The sequence below is a fragment of the Diorhabda sublineata genome, chromosome 4, assembly GCF_026230105.1.
Source record: "Diorhabda sublineata isolate icDioSubl1.1 chromosome 4, icDioSubl1.1, whole genome shotgun sequence".
NCBI classification, from domain to species: Eukaryota; Metazoa; Arthropoda; class Insecta; order Coleoptera; family Chrysomelidae; genus Diorhabda; species Diorhabda sublineata.
In genome coordinates, this window is record NC_079477.1 from 2712715 (window position 1) to 2735058 (window position 22344).

Sequence of the window (22344 nt, forward strand, 5' to 3'; positions counted from 1 at the left end):
GACCGCCAATAATATCGAAAAGATTGATATCTTATTTACTTTTGTTTCCAACAAATGTTTAAATTTGGGTACGTAAATAAATGAAATGTTCAAGTCAAAACGTTTAATATATTTGAATAAGAGTTTCTGTTTTAATAATGTGGGTATAATTTGAGTTTTATAACAAAAACGTTAAAATATATTAATTTTATTGATTATATGATAGTGTGCATCCAAATTATCGATAATCAGATGGTGCCAGATCAGGGCTAAGTTCAATAAAAGCAACCAAAATAACATCTGTTTTGAAAATGTATCTGTCATGAATTGACAAGATACCATTGGTCGAACTAAACGGACGTGGCGCAAAGCGCTACTGCCACCTATCGGTAACGGCAATGAGCATTGGCTGTCAAGACTTTTTAGTTTTCTGTATCTTGTTAGGTTATGACAGGTATATTTTCAAAACAGGATATTATATTTTGGATACTTGTATTGAACTTAACAAGTGGTAAATTGTCATTATAATTAAAACGCTCCTAAATATGGCGTCCATTCTAAAACGTGTTGAGTTTGTAGTGTATGTGTACAACGGTTTCGTCAGCTGTTTGGACCATTGGCTATCACTCAATTGCTACTTCGCTATTATCTGCTGATCTTTGGTAATGGTACCCAAACAATTTGCTACGTCTGTCTTGGATTGGTAGATGAGGTGTAGTTTAGTTAAAAGTAATAATGAAAACAATGAAAATCAAATTGTATTTCAACATATTTGCAACAATGCAATATTTATGAGCGTTGTTGGTATAATTCCTTTAATATTTTGTTTGGATTGGTTTTCGTAAACCCTAATAAATTATAACAAAATATATCTTCTCTGCTTGGTACTAACAAGGTCATGAACGCTTTATTAGTTTTAAATTTCCATTCATTTAACAAAAATGCAGTCTGATAGCTCTGGTTAACAAATATACATAAAAATATTTGAACTGGTTGTGACATTTTAAAATATAATCTTGTATAAAAAAAAATAAAATATTCAAACTGGTTGTGAATGTGAATTATCAGCCGTATAAAAAATAATTGTGAATAATCTGCAAAGTAATTGTCTAAAAACAAAGCATTTACCAAAAACGGAGCTTATTGTATAAGATAAGAACTAATATATAAAGAAGCCTGTAAAACTAATTCAATCAATTTGATATTCATCTAATACACCAGTCAGATTAGTGTAATCACTACTTTGTCTTTGTTTATATATTAGATTGAGTATAAAATCAACTCATTACAGGAAGAGAAAAAGATTATTCATTATTTTTAGAATATAATCATTAATTTCTTAAAAATCCTTGGTATCTCTGATTATTTTGTATTTACTATCACACTGTTTATTAATTCTGATGCTGTTAGTAAGATTTACATGAAAATCTTTTTTTTAATTGTCATTTTGAATGTTTTTGAGGAGGTTAGGGAATTGAAAAAATGTACAAAAAATATACAGTACGTTTATTAAAAAATAAAACATATTTTAAAAAATACTATACAACAATCATCACAATAGGTACAAATGGTAAAATTGGTGCTGGGTTAAAACAAAATATTTTCAGTTAATACCCCGAATACCTAAATAATTTTTATATGGCAAACATAAATATTATTCTAATTTCAAATGTCACAAAATGAAGAAAATTGATAAATAATATTCTCATTTTTTGTTTCAAATACCCGAATAAACATCACATAATTCTAATTTGATCATAAAATCCAACAGGTTCCACCTACGATTTTAAATGTTCACTATTATAAACATCTAAAAGAAGTTTGAATTTATGGAACCGTTGGTGGTACTCATACTGAATACACTACCATTACACGAACACTATCAAATACCTTATCTGGTCCTTCGAGCCGGATATTAACCAGCGATCTATTGGAAGACTCGACGGATCAAAAAATGTAGTTGATAGTGCATACATTGTATTTAAAATAACTCATATTCTCAAAATACTGAGACATCAATCAATTTTTGTCAAGCAAATTGAAAATAAATCACCACGGAATAAATATCAAAACAAAAATTAAGACTAATCCGAACCGCATATCAAGAAGACGAATAACGAAAATACTTTCAAATAAAAAAAAGTTTATCAATGGTATTAAATATGTCATACACCATAAAAATTGATACACGCCATAATTTTTCACAAATACCGCTTTAATATTATGATTACATGTTTGTTTTCTATATTTTTAATCAGATATGATAAATTTGTTCTCAATATTCAATACAATTATGTAAATGAACGTTTTTTTGTAAATATCGTATATAAATTTGAACAATATGAAAAAGTAAGGTTAGGTTCATAAGTTTGCGAATTTGTATGATGCATAACTCACACTCTTAGTTCAATTTAGCATATATTATAACCAAAATCACACATTTTAATAAAAATACAATTTCAAACGAGTAGAACATTATATTTATATCATTTATTAAATAAACCTAGAAGTAAAGGTATCACAACCTCATTGTCCTACATTTCCTTAATCTGCATTAAAGTTTCAAAGACTGGCAACGTTGTTCCAATATCAATTCGTGCTGCTTTATGACGTACATCAATTTTTATAATATATATATGAAAAAAAAAAATGGCACCCCACCTCTACCTGTGCTGTCTCGAATTTTTCACTTTGAGGTGTAACGCTATGTACGCAGCTATCCTCAAAACTAAAAATAAACTAACTAAGAATATCACAGACATTGAGTATGTCGAATTATCCATATCCATAACCCTAAGAAAATGTTTGGGGTTAACGAAATTACAATAGTCGGCTTCGCATGGTAGTTTTCCCCTTTCGTATCCCAAAACCGAAAGTACCAGTCCTTCGAATCCATATTTAAGGAAGGAGATGTGGAAGATCCAATGTAAGGCCGGATGCGTTGCTGTCAGTTGAACAAAAAATCCGGAGAAAATCGTAAACGGCAGGAAACAGAAAGGACCAAATATCACTCCATTCTAACAAAGATTTTTCTGTTTAAATTTCGTTTCAAAATATATTATATGAATATATAGAGTTGTAATAAGGAATCGTTTTTGAAAAAAATGTAAAAAAACGTCGCACAGTTTATTCCATGTCCAATTGGTTCAATGAAGTCTCCTAAATTGTCTGGTCAGTTCACTTAGACTTAGACAAATACCAGAGAGAATCAAGGGGGTAAGATCAGCTGACCTAGGTGGCCACTACATTGATCCAGGACTTCCTTTAAATTGGTAATCCAAAAACATTCAAACATTAAATCTATAATGTGGTGGTGGGCTATCTTGTTGGAAGAATAATGGAATTTAGAGCCCGCAATTGGGTCCGGAAGCACTGCCAAACGAAGGAATAAGGACCAAGTTCTCCTTTGACGATTACTACCCAAAGATTTTTGTAGGTCACTGAACTGAACATTGAGTCGTCTGGAATTACTGCCCTATTGAAAAAATTTGGACTCATGAAGATTTGACAAAATTTCAAACTTCTATCCGAAGCATCTTCTAAGGATTTTAAAGAAACTTTACTACCAACGATTGACCAATATTTCGTTGCAAGGCATTTTCTGTTGTGTAATTGCGCGAGGGTTGTTTTCTGATGACAGCAAAATAACTAACTTTGCATCGTTGTTTATTCCAGTTTTTCCTTCGAAGTCCATCTTACGTACCATTATTAAAATGTTTATCATTTCTCTTTAGGTTGAAGGACACGTGGTAATAAACTTGTAAGACTCTAATTGTAAAGCCGGGCGTATTTGGCGAATACTTGTTATTTGAGTTTATTCACTTTGTCGGGGGATTTGTCACTCGTTGGTTATTCATTTATGGTTGGATCCAAGTCAAAGACCTAGCGGTTGAAACGGAGTGGACAAATGACATTGTGTTGGCTGATTTTTATGAGCCGGTCATTTGATGGCTAAACATGAAGATGCAGTTAAGAGGTTGGCTCGTGGATACATTTCAATTTCTCAATATAAATGTTAAGGATGCATCTGGAACTGGATCCAGCGCCGTAGCATTTTGTAGGCCTATTTAGTATGAGCTAATCACAAAAAAATCCGTGAAACCAACCAAGATATTTGCTAGAAGACCGCTATTCACATTGACTGCCACACCACCGATATACTTGCCAAGTACACATGTCGTTTGAGCCGGGCTTAAAAATGACACTAACGCACAGTTGTTTTATTAACGATTAATAATTAATTATCTACATTTTTTCTTATGTGACGTGTTTTTGCATTTTTTTGGAAAGTTTTACGAATTTTGCGCATTACTATGCATTTACTTACATTGATGCTCATTGCGGCTCCTATTAACAGCCCAAAACTTTGAGAAACTGCGGCAATAAGTATACACATGAACAAAAATAATCCAAGTCTGTATACTTCCACTGGTTGCTGCGTCATGAAGTAAGTCAATAAGCCGTAACAAGTTGTAGCAGCCATCTACAACATATTAACATTATACTTTGATATATCGTCAGGTTGTAACCTCCAAATAATAAAAGAATCTCATTGTAAAAAATTGAATTGTCTCTTTTCGAGAATTTATTAGAAGAACCACATACAAAGAGACCGTATAGGGGAGCCGATTTGGGGCAATTTACCTCTACACCAAGCTGCTTCCCTCAGGAGTTATGAGGCTTCAAAGTAGGACCGAAAATAGCGAAAAAATTGAATTCTTTGCAACCCTCCAACTTGAAAATATCAAATTTGGTACCATGTGTGAAACTGTTAATTACATTAAGTAATTTAGACATTCGAAGTTACATAAATCAAGCTGAAAATCAGTAAAATTGTTTAAAATACAATTGAACATATAATTTGAATCTTCCCCATCATTTCCGTGTGAGGAAAAAATTTTATTCAAGGTCAAAGGTCGAAAAAATGAGTTTTTCGCAATTTTCAGCCAAACGGTGAGTTTTACCATAAAAATACCTCAGATGAAAATTGTAGATTATAAAATTATCTACAAAAAACGTATCAATATTTTTTTTCCTACAAGCCACTGTTTCTGAGATATCATGTTCTAAAAATTGTCGTACTTAATGTTGTCACCATTATATTTTCAGCAGTTAACTTTAAATTATTAATTGACGAAGATGTTGCTAAAGTTCGAGGATGTTGTTCTGCAGCTTTGATATTTCTCGTGCAATCATTACACACATTAAATAACACAGTAAATCTGAAACATTAACTTTTACAACTTTTTGAATCGTTATATCACAGAAACAGTGGCTTGTAGGAAAAAAGATATTAATACGTTTTTTGTAGATAATTTTATTATCTACATTTTTCATCTGAGGTATTTTTATGATAAAACTCACCGTTTGGCTGAAAATTGCGAAAAACTCATTTTTTTGACCTTTGACCTTGAATAAAATTTTTTCCTTACATGGAAATGATGGATAAGATTCAAATTATATGTTCGAATTATATTTTAAACAATTTTACTGATTTTCAGCTTGATGGGAATATATATAGCCTCACTCTTATTTTTTGGTCTAATTTGACCGGACTATAAGTCTTACGAAAATGACGCTCGAACATAGAAAAACGAAAATAAAGGTAAATCAAAGAATATCAAAATGTTTTCAGACGAAAACAGGGAGATTAAAGTTATGGGGTGGTTATCAAGGACGACGGTGACGAGGGAGAAAATTTGGTAGCGATGATGATGAGGGAAAGTAAAAAGTCGGAAGCGCTGACCGCGATAATAATATCCCAAAAAATATCACGAATAAAAACTTTTTCACTCATGTTATTTTTCATAAAACTTTGACATTTTCCAGGAAAAGTCGTATAAGCAGAGACATGTTGACTATGAATTTATACAAGTGAAATTTTAAGGTTAGATTACTTCTAAATAATCCCCTAGAATGATTCCACCGCCTTCTACTTATCATTAGTTACTGCCCCTATTGTGTCATCCTCGGGGATGCAGCTTAGTATGAAGGTAAATATTCATCTACATAATTGTTATAAATATAAATCAAAACACACCTGGATGGGAATATCTGCGATTGATATTGCCAAGTAGTATGACTTCAGTGAATACCATTTATTAAAATGCTCCCTTGCTAAAATTGGTAGCTCGGAAGGGACTGTAATAAAAAAAATCATAACGAATTGTACTAAAGTTTATATATCAGAAGAAAAATAGTAAATCAAAACAATGATCAGCGCGTGATAAGCACGTGAACACCTCTGGACGCAGGTGAATAAAACGTTAGATCAGTTGTAGTACAGAGACGGCTCCGTATTATCATATGTTTATCTGTTACGTAGTTTTCTTAAAAATGTCTGACACGCAGAGCTAAGAAGCTTAATTTTAATGCTAGCGAAAAACAAATGATGTGAATATTTATAAAAATGTAATGCAAGAAAATGATGACAAGACTGTTGTATTGCTTAATTAAAAAAATGAATTAAATTATTTGAATTCACACAAAATGAAACTTTCATGAACAAAATGATAGTTTGTAATCAGACAGACACTATTTTAGAATAACTTAAAACTTAACCCTCCAACTGCGTGCTGTAATATGTCATACCTCAGCAAATTTGAAACATGATAAAACACTGCTTGTAGCGTCTGAATACCTTTCTAAAATTGTTAAATTTCACAAGCTTTGCTTATTCTGCAGTTGTGCTATAAGCAGAATACATCGTTTCAAGGTTACTTGGGGTGTCTTAAACCCCACCACACAGGTAAGTTTTTGGAACCGTTGGTGATGTTCAATTTGACTTAAAATGTTTAATTTTCATTTAAAAATTTAAAGTAGAAGTTTGTTCCAAAGTTAAAATGAAAAGCAATTATTAATTCTAAAATTTTCCTTCAATAAACTGTTGTTCAAAAAGTTACAAATCAGTATTTGCTATTAAACAATCGAAATAAACATTAACAGTCGAGTGCAATCCCTATGCTGACATCTATTATTCGAAACCACATACTCATAAAGTGAATTATTGTTTCCTGTAATGTATTTAAAATGCTGTAAACTATTTTTTTATACAGATAACTTGATTCCATTAAATTATTTTAGTACAATGAATTGCGTATAGATGGTAAAACTTGTTCATATGGTAAACATGCTAACTGCATTATCTACAAAGTTATATTAAAAATTTTTTTGTTTCTTTACCTATTAATATTGTTTTCGTTTTTACGTCAATAAATTTAAGTAGTTTATAAAAATGTATTGAAGTATAAAATACGTACATGTTGTAAGAACTGAATTGAACGCAGTCATCATGAGGAACATTTGCGTGAAAAACATATAATTAAAATTATTCAACATATTAGAAGCATCCACTCCGATTCCAAAATATAAAATTCCAATAAATAATCCAATTGTTATATGTGTCAAAAACCTGGAAATTGTAAGAGATCGGTCTCTTGTATTTATCAAAAAAGTCCTATGGATCAATATTGACAGTTGTTTTATAAACGACGCAGGATATGTACCCTTGTAGGAATGAATGTAAGTAAAATCTAAAGTTTTATCACAGCAAATTGGTGTTTTGGAAAGAAAAATTGGTGGGGCGTGGACGGGTGTCATCTTCCCTGACTCCATCATTCTACCTAAAACAAAATTAATTATTACGCCTAGATTATTATATATGGAAGTAATCTTAACAAGCGTTTAAAAACCTCCCTGATTCCATTCACTAGAAGGAATGTTGTTCCAAAATGTATCAGAAGGAACAGAGTCGAACTAGCTTTTAAATCAGATATTAAATATCTTAAGGTGGATCATAAATTAATTTGTAGACAACACCTGCAAACATTAAGCCATAAGGCACACATTTCTTTATACAACTACTGAATAATGGACGAAGGTACATGGGATCTAAACCCAAAATGGTGAACTGTATATACAAATCCATTGTGCGCTATACAACCCTAAATAAACTGTAGAGGGTGGCTTGTCTTGTAATAACAGGCACGTGACGATCATCTTCCACAGTAATATAAGTCCTTTTAGCCTTTGAAGACCTTTATAGAAAGTGAGCAGTAAACAGACAGGCTGGAATATATGGCACGAAAACCAAGATCGTAATCCCAATGGGCTTAGAACCTTTTGGTTCATTGGTTTTCTACAATGATGGTTCGAAAATGGAAAAGAACCAAGCTCGTTGTCCCAAATGTGTTCAATTCTATTTTCCAGGCAGAAGCAAACGCTATTCATACACGTACAGGCCATTGTGCATACAGCAATTAAAGGAATGCGAAGGTATTCATCCAATCAGATAGCAGAGCACTTTAATCTCATATGAGCTAGTACTGGAATGCACACAATCTTCAAACTCAGTTGGTAGACTGCCACACCGGCAATGAACAAGCTGAGGAAAGGGAGACAACTCCTTTTATAAGACCATAATCTAACTACAGACTTCCAGGTCGGAAACAATTGAATCTACTTCTTTTTTATTCTACCAACTGGTCACAAAAAGGGTAAGTGTTCTACAAGAACATCTCTTCTGTTGAAGCAATAAAGCTACGGTATCTTCATTCAAGGTTTTTAATACCAGAAGAAGAAGTTCTTTCTGACTGGTGAATAGATTCACGACCTTTACATACCCTAGCTCATCTAATGTAATCTAAAACTGTGGAATGGTATCTTACTTATATGTTCTAAAGATTCCAATTGCAAAGAGTTCCTCTGCTTTTTTCGGTACTCGAGATTTAATCCATTTTGTGATTTCTCTGATAAGATAGTTGCATAATCGCCGTAATCTCCATTCGCAACTTCTAATACTGAAAAAAAAAATTGATTATTACAGTTTACATTTCGTAATCAATAAATTTCCTTATCATTTATTTAGGAAATTAGAACATACTTACAATAATCGGCGGGATTGTGATAAGTGGGACATTTCAAATCGACTTCTTCTAAATACGGTAGTAAACCCTTAACGCTTCCTTGGTATATACATTTACTATTAGCTACTACGTATAAGTGGTCAAATATTTCGAAAATTGGAGCACTGGGCTGATGGATGGAGCAAATTATGGTCTTTCCGGATATGGCCATCTGTTTTAATAATAAAATGCATTGCTTTGAAGCTACACTATCCAAACCGCTACAAATAAATAATATAATTCATATTAATTATTTTAATGATGTCATCGTATGTATATATACACGAGGGCCGTTTTTTTTTTCAACCTCCGATAGGCTATAAATTAAAGACATATAAAACAATAATTTTATACTCTTCAAAGAAAGTTGCCGCCAGCCAATGACCTTGAAACTTCTGGAAATTCCGCAGACAACGCAGTAATGGTGAATCTGCGGTTTTCTTTAACCATTCTGTCAACTCGTTGAACCAGATCATCCGAAACGACACATTTGCGTCCTTCGCTCCCTTCATCATGCAAATCGTTACGGCCATCTTTAAAATTTCGACACCATCACTCATAAAGTTTTCCCCATAAGACACGACTCATTCTCCGATGAATTTCTGCAGCACTCTGGCTCTCAGCATGTAGAAAACGAATCACACTTCGCGATTCGTAGTTGGCGGGAGCATCATTAACGGCGGACATGTTTACGTGGTTGTAGCACAACGCCGACTGACGCCTGTACGTTAACAATGACGGAGTGTGTAGTGCGAGAGCTTCGCAGTCTTCTGTCCGCGTAGCGTTTGCACGGAGCGATCGGAGGTTGAAAAAAAAAACGCTCTCGTATGTATATATACATATATATATATACCTTGTTGGTTCATCAAAGAACATCACATCTGGATTTTTCAATAATTCCAATGCTATGGAAAGTCTCTTTTTCTCTCCTCCTGATAAGGCGCCTGATCTAGTTTTTCGATGGTGGTACAAACCCATCGATTCCAAAATTTCTTTTATCTGTAATAAACTATCATTAACGTTATTTTGTCTTATTATAAAGTACCAAAATAATCAAATACGAAGCAATGAAATGGTAAAAGAGGCACGAAAAAAATGGGCTTCGATTCTTGTATGCTATCTAGAGGTAAAAAATTCTAAATTCATCATTTCAGGTCAAGTTATAGTTGAAAGTTCTCTTAATTTCTGCATTTTGTTTATCATATAGAAGGACGTACCTGACGACAATTTATTTTTAAAATCAATTTCGATCCAATTTTTTTTAATTTTTTATTGTTAATTTATGTAGAAAATAATAGTGCTGCTGTTGTTAAATAAAACAGGTTCGGAAATAACTTAATTAGAATATTTACCTTCGAAATCCAACAACCAATGACCGGGATTGTGTTTGGAACAAAGGTTCAGAGGTATTTATAAATTCACAACAGGTTTTCCATAAAAACATAATTTGTATTACTTTAGACTTGTTTTTTTTTTAAATTAACAAACGAAGATGATACCAAGAAAAGATGGAGACAATATTTTAGAAATTTTTTAGAAGGATACAAAACCAGCAAGAGACGCAGAAACCCAATCAACGAAAGACGAAAGAAAATATGTAAATTAGGACATCATGAACAGAAATGGGAATAACAGAAATAATAAAAATCATGATGAACAGTGAATAATACATGAGTAGCGCCAGAAAACTGGCAAGCAGGAATAATTATACAAGAAATGGACACAAGAAAGTGTAAATTATGGAGAAGACAATTTCAAATCGGACAAAATCGTCTGCCGAAGCGATTGATTTGAATACCATAGAAAAATTATGGGTCACAACTCGATAAAATCTTCACAGGGTATCAAATAGGTTCGAAACAACAAAAAGAGTGAAGCAAGAACGCTTACTAAGCTCATTATTATTTACCATGTTGTTAGATGAAGGAATAAAAGGAGGAAAAGATAAATAAAACAGTCGGACCACACTGGAAAATGAGAGACAACTTTGAGCTCAAACTAAAAATATACAATGACAGTTCGCATATAATGAATATGAAAATGAAGAAGCGCAAGATAAGAAGAAGACACAAAAGTTAAAACTAAAAGAACAGGTCAAAAATTTTACATATCTTGGCAGGACATTAACACAAGATGGAAGACTGAAAGAGGAAACTGGAGCAATTGTGAGATAAATCAAAACAATTAAAACAAAGTTTATAGCCAGAAAAGTATAAAAAGTGTATCTATGTCAACATTTACCACCATATTCTAATTTGCGAAATTCTCGTTTCGATTTCGAGACAATATTCGAGATAATACTTCAAATTTTCTTTGCGAGACGAATGTCTCATCTCGAATCTCGTAAGAAAGTCTCGAAATATCGCAAATAAAAAGTGTGGAATCTTACTATGACATAACTTGTCATTATATTGACGAATTGTGGTAATTACAAACTAAAACTTTGGATTTTGTAACTTCATTAGGAAGAGATATCGCAAGAAGTTTTTACCAAATAATGCAACTAATAAAATTCAAGGTATAACAACTTTTATCGAATAGTTTTAGACACTTATACCGCAATTGAATGTCGAAGACTGTCATTTTGAGTGTTTTAATCTAAAGATGACGCCTACAGCCACCATTATTTAAGAACAAATTAGTGATGACTTTGATAATGGAAACAATGGTGAAAATGATGTAGAAAATCCTGTTGAAGACATTGATGACAACTCTAACGCTTCAAATAAGATCTATAAATAACTGTGAATGAACTTGGTACGCAAGAAATCTTTACAAGTATCAACATGGTGGAATTAGATTGATGACATGCTGGCAGTTGTACTAAAATATAAAAGCGGACTCAATTTCTCATGTCAAAATGCAGGTTTACAAAAATTCGCAGTACAAAAATGGACAGCACTTGAAGAAGTCTATAAATTATTAATAAACTTACAAAGGGAAAAATATGCTACGTTGCAAATGGTTATTGTATCACTAAATCTGATAATTGACAAAAATTGTTCAATGGGATCTTAAATCCAACCGAAACCAAGTGGATTTACAGTTTGTATGGACCAAAAAAAAAAAACAAATTGGATGATACCTACCGAAGTCTTAATTTTGAATCCTCGTCACAAATTAAACTTTTGACTCAACCACGAGGGATGAAGACTCGAAGAACAATTTTAATAAATGTACAAAAAACATTATACAAGTTTTTATTTTGATAAATTTCGGGATACGTGTCAAACTGTTCCCTAATAAGGATGAATTGAAACTTACCCTAATTTTCTTTTCTTTTGTGGTATATAGAGAGCTCATCTTAAGATTGGCGGCTATCATCATAGATTCTGATACGGTAAGTAAGGGTTGGAGATTATCGTCTTGCATTATATAGCAGGACTTTTTTTGGAACGTCAGTTCATTTCTTGGTTTGTCGTTTACTAATTTATCCCCTACAACTCCTTTTGATCTGTAATTGAAGTCAATTCGTTAAGCACGCACGGTCTTCATCATGACTGTGAACATAACCTCAACCAACAAACAGGTTTATACCTAGACGCGCTGTTGCAAGATTTTTAGCACGTTTCCTCCTTAATCAGATAATTTCAATCGAATATTCACTCAAACTCCGGAAAAACAATAAAATAATAATAAAACAAATATATCAGACAATAAAAATTGATTCTCTTTCTTGTCTGACTGATTTTATCTCTGATCAATGACAAGATTAGATATGAGTAATACTACTTTTGATGAAATATCATTTTATATTATTAGTTGGCAGAAATTAAAAAATTAGAAAACGTTGTCAACTTAACTGCCTATAGAATTATTGAACTACCCTCGTATACAAATGCAAGGTGTGATAAAAAGTGACACCGTCATTAGGATAGTCAGGAAAATGATAATCAGTGAAAACTGTATTAAAGTTAAAGGGCGTTGAAGAAAGAATATAATAAATAATTTGTCGGATTGGTACCAGTTTCCTGTCTGCTCCTGTCAATTTTTCACTCCTATTCTGCTTAGGACTTCTTCCACCTCTTTTAACCGTTTTGTCCTACCACCAGGATTCCATTGCATGATATTTTGTTGTGGTAGAAAGGTTGGATGATGTTCAAGTTCACTTGAAATTTTAATTAATAAATCTTACTTAGAAAGGTTCATTACTACGTGATACAAACCATGTAACTAGCCCCCTCTATGAGCGTCAGACATAAAAACATTGGATGTATCAGATTCCAAAACATATTCGTACAAAATTTCATTACAATATTGACAGTAGATTCGGCAACATTGTAAAAATTTATGTTTCTTCAACGTCCCATATTATTGAAGTCATTCTAGATGGAGACATTTAGGATTTCGTAATATTTAAGCTGTGTTTACGAACATTTATCCTTCTTCTCATAATTATGAATTACGATATTATCCTTGTTTATTTTTCGCAAATTCTTAAGGAAAAACTATAATTGTAATAATCATTACGGTTAATTTCAGTTTAAATACCATTAAACCGTTTAAGTACGGCTGAACTAAATTAATCCGACTAAAATAAATAAAAAAATTCTCATTGTGACAAAAAAATTTGGTAAATTGTTCAAGGCCCTGCTTATTCATAAAACACTGTATATAAATACATCAACATGACGATTTATTCCAAGTACACTTGCACTCGAAACCATTACCCGGAATAACAACTCGAATGTAACAAAGCAACGTTGCCGACAGTGAAAGATATTATTGAATAAAAGAAACAACAATGTTTAAAGAGAAGTAGATTTATGTCTGAAATTACTAATTCTTTTAAAAGAAATACTAATTCTTAATTATTGATTACATTTTTATGATAGTTGCATAGTTTATTATAACTATAATTGAATTATCTCCTGATATAAAAACGAAGAAGATAACCGTAAACATTAAAGTTGTGGAGGTTCTTCTTTTCTTTATAGCAATAAGCAAGTTGTGAATGTTGAACAATCATTGATGTTGTATCGAAATAAAAGAATAAATATATTTTAGATATAATAATTATTTGTATTTTGTTTCTTTTGATAAAGTAGTGGATTTTTTTAAAACTTTCTGCTTCCAAAACTGTATTTTAAAAAAATAATTGTTCAATTAAATAAGACAGGTTCGAATAAATCTAGATGTATCCTATAAAGGCCGGTAATAAATATAAAAATCCTAAGAAAAGTTGAGGTTAAACATGAATGTTATTCAATAGGTAAAAAGTTTCCAATGTCAGGATTTAAATCAGGTCACATATTTTCTATTACATTAATTTATGAAGGATACATATATAAAAAGGTGTAAGAATAAAAAAAAATGAAACACATTAATTTAAATATAAACCACGGGTATTAACAACTGGCAACGTCGTGCACTGGGTGCACTTGTACTGAAACTAGGTATCCTAGTGGTATATTTACTAATAATATCAGTGTAGGCTTCACAGAAATTGTGTGGGTTTAAAAAAAAATCAATTTGAAAATATTGTACCTTTATTAGCTTTCCGTGAAGGAAACTATACTTACACTTTCAAAATGTGTTTAGTCTTGACGGAAAATACGTTACGGTTTTATACAGAGTGTTTTTATTTTGTATCTCTATCGTTATTATAGTGGGTTACCCTGTTCTGTGAGAGACCGAAGGTCATTTCAATTCCAGCAATAAATCAGTCTATGACATACTTTTTGAGCATTTATTTGGGCGTTTATATACCGAGTGATCATATGGTTTCCTACACTTCTGATGTGATAACATTGAAAATAATGTTATACTAATTATATTGGGTACAAAAAGGAAGTTTGATATTTTTTTCAAATTAAAAACTCATTTAGATATATAATACATTAAGTGTGGAAATAAGATATAAATAATGACGTATTCTAACTGATTATTTTTTAATCTTTCAAATTGAAGATCATTAGACTTTGAAACGGAGCTTGGTATATAAGAATTAATATCTTAATTTTTAAATTATAGATGTGTTGAAAAAATCAATTTCTTATACAAGGAAATTTGCCATCAAATGATGTGTGTGGAGAACTGATACCTACGTCAGTTGAACTACAGTTTGACAAAAAACCTGTTCGCTGTTTTATAGTCATATATTTATTCCTTTAGGTTGGAGTACTGTTTTAGATTTAAAGTTTTAAATCGAATATCTTTTTGATAACATTTTCTATTGCATATTATTATAAAACATCAAACAAACGGTTGTTTGTGTTTTCGCGGAAAAAACCAAAACCTACTAAAAACGTTTTCATGCGATTTCCGCTAGAAAAAAAGAGTGATAATTCAAGCAGATTCTGATATAAAATTCTTAAGATTTCATACTATAATTTTAATATAATATAATTCATAAGATATATGACATACAAAAGACAGTTTCCCAAGTCCTATGACGGTTTGTTTTTCATGAAAAAGAGATTCTAAAGACATTTGACAGTTTTTTTCTGTAAAAGATAGTTCGTTAAGGCTTGTGGCGGTTTGTTTTTATAAAATACAGTTTCTTAAGACATATAACCACGTGCTTTTCGTATCATAGACATTTGGCGGTTTGTTTCTTATAAAAGATAGTATATAAAGACTTGTGGCGGTTTGTTTTTATAAAATACAATTTATAAAGACAAGTAATAGACAGTTTCCCAAGACCTATGTCGGTTTGTTTTTCATGAAAAAGAGATTCTAAAGACATTTGACAGTTTTTTTCTGTAAAAGATAGTTCGTTAAGGCTTTTGGCGGTTTGTTTTTATAAAATATAGTTTCTTAAGACATATAACCACGTGCTTTTGGTATTATAGACATTTGGCGATTTGTTTTTTATAAAAAATAGTATATAAAGACTTGTGGCGATTTGTTTTTATAAAATACAGTTTATAAAGACAAGTAATAGACAGTTTCCCAAGACCTATGACTGTTTGTTTATAAGAAAGACAGTTTATAAAGACTTATGGCGGTTTGTTTGTATAAAATACAGTTTCTTAAGACATATAACCACGTGCTTTTGGTATTATAGACATTTGGCGATTTGTTTTTTATAAAAGATAGTATATAAAGGCTTGTGGCGATTTGTTTTTATAAAATACAGTTTATAAAGACAAGTAATAGACAGTTTCCCAAGACCTATGACGGTTTGTTTTTCATGAAAAAAAGATTCTAAAGACATTTGACAGTTTTTTTCTGTAAAAGATAGTTCGTTAAGGCTTTTGGCGGTTTGTTTTTATAAAATATAGTTTCTTAAGACATATAACCACGTGCTTTTCATATCATAGACATTTGGCGGTTTATTTCTTATAAAAGATAGTATATAAAGACATTTGGCGGTTTGTTTCTTATAAAAGACAGTATATAAAGACTTGTGGCGGTTTGTTTTTATAAAATACAGTTTTTTAAGACATATAACCACGTGCTTTTGGTATTATAGACATTTGGCGATTTGTTTTTTATAAAAGATAGTATATAAAGACTTGTGGCGGTTTGTTTTTATAAAATACAGTTTTTTAAGACATATAACCACGTGCTTTTCATATCATAGACATTTGGCGGTTTATTTCTTATAAAAGATAGTATATAAAGACATTTGGCGGTTTGTTTCTTATAAAAGACAGTATATAAAGACTTGTGGCGGTTTGTTTTTATAAAATACAGTTTTTTAAGACATATAACCACGTGCTTTTGGTATTATAGACATTTGGCGATTTGTTTTTTATAAAAGACAGTATATAAAGACTTGTGGCGATTTGTTTTTATAAAATACAGTTTTTTAAGACATATAACCACGTGCTTTTGGTATTATAGACATTTGGCGATTTGTTTTTTATAAAAGATAGTATATAAAGACTTGTGGCGGTTTGTTTGTATAAAATACAGTTTCTTAAGACATATAACCACGTGCTTTTGGTATTATAGACATTTGGCGATTTGTTTTTTTATAAAAGATAGTATATAAAGACTTGTGGCGGTTTGTTTTTATAAAATACAGTTTATAAAGACAAGTAATAGACAGTTTCCCAAGACCTATGACTGTTTGTTTATAAGAAAGACAGTTTATAAAGACTTTTTGTTCTTATGAAAAACAGATTCGGTTTGTTTTTATGAAAGACAGATAATAAAGACTTATGACGATTTGTTTTATCGTAACACACAGTTTATAAAGATATATGACAATGTGTTTCTGCAGACATATGATGATAATTGTGAAAGATAGATTAGTAAAATATATGACATGTAATAGACAGTTTCCCAAGACCTATGACGGTTTGTTTTTGATAAACAAGATATATGATAGTTTGTTTTCGAATTCCATTTTTTTATATCGTTATTTTGTTTACCTATACTTCTCCAATAATAGAAAAAACATATTTAATTGTTTGCGGAAGTAAGCCTACAGGAAACGGTCTTATCTAAGACTAGGTTACAATATCTTATCGGTATTTTACTGTTGCTGCAATGTTTTCATAAAATCGCATTTTCTCTTTCAGATCAATGACAAGCTTTTGAAAAAGTTATTATAGGTAATTATAAAGAGAACAATAAAGTACGTGAAAATACTTCTCATTTCTCATTTTTCTAGAGGAATCGCTTTAATAAACTGACTTTATAGTTAGATATGTATAATTCTTCGAATATCAATAGCCGAAGACAGTTATGCGAGGAACAATCATTCATACCAAATTAAGAAATGAAAAATATTTTTTACTCCCCGTATAAAACATCTAACAAACCGTCAGTCCACGTGGACTCATCGTCTCCACTGTTTACCAATGAAAACATCGAATAGTAAACGTAAATATATTTCTATTGGTCGAAACTGAATGTATACAATTTCTTCGAAATATTAAATTAAATTAAATAATGAATACAAATGTGGCGATCTTTAGACAATGGGAGAATGAAGACAATGAAATGAATGAATGAATTTAATCATAAATATTTAGATACACAAACACAGCAAGTTATTTTTAATGTATTCGAATGTTTAAATAAGGAAAATATTCAGTAATCTGTTAATACAATTAAAATAAGAATTGCTGAATTAACTAGAGTAAATAAATTTTCCATTTATCGAATAGTCACGAAAGGATCATTCACAGAATCGAAAAACATGTAAAGATAAACTGAAATCAGTTGACAAAGCTACTAAAGTTTTTACTTTGAAATTTCGTTCTCCAGAAAAAAACGAATGGGGCACAAAAACGGTTCAGTTCATGTCTGATACCCTGTTTAAACCGAACTCCCCCACAGGCAGGTATATTTTACTCGTCCATTTACGATTTATAATTTAATATATAATGCTGACATTTGGCGATTTTTTTCTTATAAAAGATGGTATATAAAGGCTTATGACGGTTTGTTTTTATAAAATACAGTTTCTTAAGACATATAACTACGTGCTTTTGGTATTATAGACATTTGGCGATTTGTTTTTTATAAAAGATAGTATATAAAGACTTGTGGCGGTTTGTTTTTATAAAATACAGTTTTTTAAGACATATAACCACGTGCTTTTGGTATTATAGACATTTGGCGATTTGTTTTTTATAAAAGATAGTATATAAAGACTTGTGGCGGTTTGTTTTTATAAAAAACAGTTTTTTAAGACATATAACCACGTGCTTTTGGTATTATAGACATTTGGCGATTTGTTTTTTATAAAAGATAGTATATAAAGACTTGTGGCGGTTTGTTTTTATAAAATACAGTTTTTTAAGACATATAACCACGTGTTTTTAGTATCATAGACATTTGGCGGTTTATTTTTTATAAAAGATAGTATATAAAGACTTATGGCGGTTTGTTTTTATAAAATACAGTTTTTTAAGACATATAACCACGTGCTTTTGGTATTATAGACATTTGGCGATTTGTTTTTTATAAAAGATAGTATATAAAGACTTGTGGCGGTTTGTTTTTATAAAATACAGTTTTTTAAGACATATAACCACGTGCTTTTGGTATTATAGACATTTGGCGATTTGTTTTTTATAAAAGATAGTATATAAAGACTTGTGGCGGTTTGTTTTTATAAAAAACAGTTTTTTAAGACATATAACCACGTGCTTTTGGTGTCATGATATTTGGCGGTTTATTTTTTATAAAAGATAGTATATAAAGACTTATGGCGGTTTGTTTTTATAAAAAACAGTTTATAAAGACATATGACCACGTGCTTTTGGTATCATAGACATTTGGCGCTTAGTTTCTTATAAAAGATGGTATATAAAGGCTTATGACGGTTTGTTTTTATGAAATACAGTTTCTTAAGACATATGACCACGTGCTTTTGGTATCATAGATATTTGGCGGTTTGTTTTTTATAGAATACAGTTTCTTGAGACATATAACCACGTGCTTTAGCACCAGCATTAACAAAAAGAGTTTTTACTGTGATGAATAGTGAATGGTTTGACGAAAGAAATAAAGACATCTTTGAATTTGATAAAAAATGAATTTCGTATTTAAATATACACTGAAGTGTCTGTAGAGATACTAATTTAACACTAACTGCAAAAAGCGATGTTTCAAAACATAATAAAAGATAAAAATAAACTATTTATATTTAATATAATTTTATTATAGAAAAAAAAAGTGGTAACTCTACTTAGAATGCATTATATGACATTAGAATAATGGATATGACATGTTGTTGTGATAATTATTTTTTTTCCTTAATTAACAACATCATTTCGATATAAATATTCATAATTAAGACGGGATAATGTATGTCGGGTACTTTTTAAATATTCTACAAGAGATAGAGAAATAGGAAGCTGGTTATTTTAGATAAATAATTATGTTTTTTTATCTAATTACAACTACCAATTGTGTACACGTTTTTCAAATTGAAATAATCGAAATATAATCGAAACTTATCATTGATAAGAACAATTGTCTAACACTTAAACATAAAAAATTTTAAATCAAATATAAGTTCAACGCTTTATATTGTTATCAAATTTATAGATAAATAAAACGGATCCAAGTATATTTATATTCGGCATCAAATATATGAAAAACCATTTATTAATATTAATTAATTAATTGTATGATCAAGTTTACATATTCTGTCACGAAATTTGGATATTCACCAAAGCAGTAACAATAAGTTTTATTTCAAATTAAAAGAAAATAATCATTATAAATCGCATTTTACGCCGTTATTTACGCAAATGGACTTAATTGTAGTCCTTCTTGTAGAAAAAAATCATTAATATACCTCGTTAACTTGCCACAACTGAATATTAAATTATAAAACGTAAAAAGACGAGTAAAATGTAAGGGAGTTTGGTTTAAACAGGGTACCAGGCAAGAACTGAGCATTTTTTGTATCCCATTCGTTGCTTTTTTCTGGAAAAGGAAATTTCAAAGCAAAAACCATGAAGGAAAATAAATTCTTTGCAAATAAAACAAAATAAATAGCTAATTATAGTTGTAACGTAGTAACTTCAACCCAGATTTAATGAAGTCAGTGCAAAGTACTTAATCAAACTTGCAACTGAGACTACGTACGTATTTTTATATAAAGATTTGGAGTCTCGTATACACCGCGATCCAAAGGATCTATTGGGTCTACGATACTGAAGAACCCATGGTTTACAAATCATCCATTAATCCCACTCCTTTTCAAAAGGCTAGAACAATGCAACGATAGAGCTCCTGTCAGCATTCATAGATTGTTTTTACTTAGGTTGATACGTTCAACAGATCTACTCTATTTATAGTTTCCCAGAAGAGTATTTGCTTGTCTCGACCCCTCTAGGTTGCCCCAATAACTGGTTTCGCTTCTACCAAATCCCAGCAAGTAGCGAAAAAAACTATTTACTCGGCATCTAACCCACGCATTACACTGAATACAATAAAATTCTCCAGTTAAATGAAGCCACTGTTTTAGATCTCGAAGATTATATTGTGTGTCATTGTAAGTCATAGAAAGAGCATGTAGAATTCGTTGTTTATAAAGATGTATCAAGGCGATTACGAGGTATTCAAAAATTTTTTTTGAATAATTAATTAATGGTAAATATATTAGTATTTTTTACTTACGTATATCCTGCTAAGATGTTTAATAACATGGTTTTGCCCGCACCAGATGGACCCATTATTGCTGTCAATTCTCCACCAGAAAAATCTCCATTTATATTATCCAATACCACCCTAGTTTCTGTAACAAAAAAATTCTCTTATTGGAAAATATCCTAATTTGGATTTATGGAATGGATGTACAAAATAAGGAAAAATAAGTCATGGATATCACACTAGGATAATACTCTGTCTCTGAAGAGGTTTTTAATAAAGTTCGGCATCTTAATATTTGACAATTTGACTTATCTTCTGGATTTACCAAAGGTTGAATCTATATTAGAAATAACGAGACTTGAGTCGGGTTATTTGAAAAGTTTCCGACCTCAACCTGAAGATATCAGTACTGTTGAGACTTTGCACAACAATTTACAGCCGCATAATTTTGGGCAGCTGAATTCAAACTATCGGCAAACCCAAAGAACTGATTTTCCATATACTGACTGTAAAATTATGCATCCTTAGGCTATCTGCCCGCTAGGAGCCGCGTTTTCACACTTAGTACCAAAAGCATTATCGAATGAACATTTCCCTGGCGTGGTTTAAGCAAAATGAAAGGTTTGTTGTGTCGATTAATAACTATAGATGGAATCTGGATCCACCACCAGATTGCAACAAGTGAAAAATGCATAGGTTTCATCTTAATCATTTGAAGAAAAAGAAAGTGTTTTTCCTCACTTAAATTTAGGAATAGTACTTCGAATTGGTTGACCATCCACTTTTTTCACCAGATCTGGCCCCAAGCTACTTTCTGCTGTTTTCTTTTTACTGTAGAAAGACGTAAAAGCCTATTTTGACGAAAAATACTGATATCGGGGAAAATTAAAAGAACTGTTAGACTGTTGGAAAATGTTGTTAGGTCAAAAAAGTTTTTGGACAACCCTCGTATATAATCTTAATAAGGATAATTTTATTTTTTTACACAAATATCGGTATTATTTTTTCAAAATTAATATTTTTTCTATTTCCTTAATACAATTAATAATAAAAAAAGTTTTCAATTATTGAATGTACTCTTAAACAGATATGCCTGCCCCGGTTCTGTCAACAATTACAAATCACTTCCTGCAGGTCGCATCATACAACAAAGAATCGACACAAAGCAGAAGCCATTGCTCAGCTGATATGGAACAAAATAAACACTTGGAAGAAATTTCTATAAAAGTGCGTACGGTCAATGCCAGTATCCAGTGGCGTGTGTATACCAAAAATATATTTCTATTTACTTCTTATACCTTTTTTGTAAATAAATATAATTTTTATTTGACAATATGCATCGACAGCGTGGTTAAAAATTTCATTGCAGTCTTGGCATAAAGATTTTTGCGAACGCACTCATTCGTTGACCTATCTACGAGAAAATATTTTATTGTTCGATGTAATTTAGACA

At 31.1% G+C, this 22344-nt stretch overlaps 1 protein-coding gene across 1 annotated transcript in view; it reads right to left on the reverse strand.

Annotated features, from left to right (window-relative positions):
• Nucleotides 1-1469: 1469 nt before the first annotated feature.
• Nucleotides 1470-22344, reverse strand: part of LOC130442692 (ATP-binding cassette subfamily G member 4-like) — a 36638-nt gene continuing 15763 nt past the window's right edge. The window contains exons 2-10 of the mRNA XM_056777014.1: nt 20919-21036; nt 12147-12336; nt 9736-9881; nt 8865-9103; nt 8646-8777; nt 7239-7601; nt 6020-6120; nt 4307-4462; nt 1470-2996 (exon numbers count right to left, since the gene is read on the reverse strand). Coding sequence (XP_056632992.1) covers nt 2643-2996; nt 4307-4462; nt 6020-6120; nt 7239-7601; nt 8646-8777; nt 8865-9103; nt 9736-9881; nt 12147-12336; nt 20919-21036 — 1799 coding nt within the window. The 3' untranslated portion in view covers nt 1470-2642. The remainder of the gene's footprint in view (nt 2997-4306; nt 4463-6019; nt 6121-7238; nt 7602-8645; nt 8778-8864; nt 9104-9735; nt 9882-12146; nt 12337-20918; nt 21037-22344) is intronic.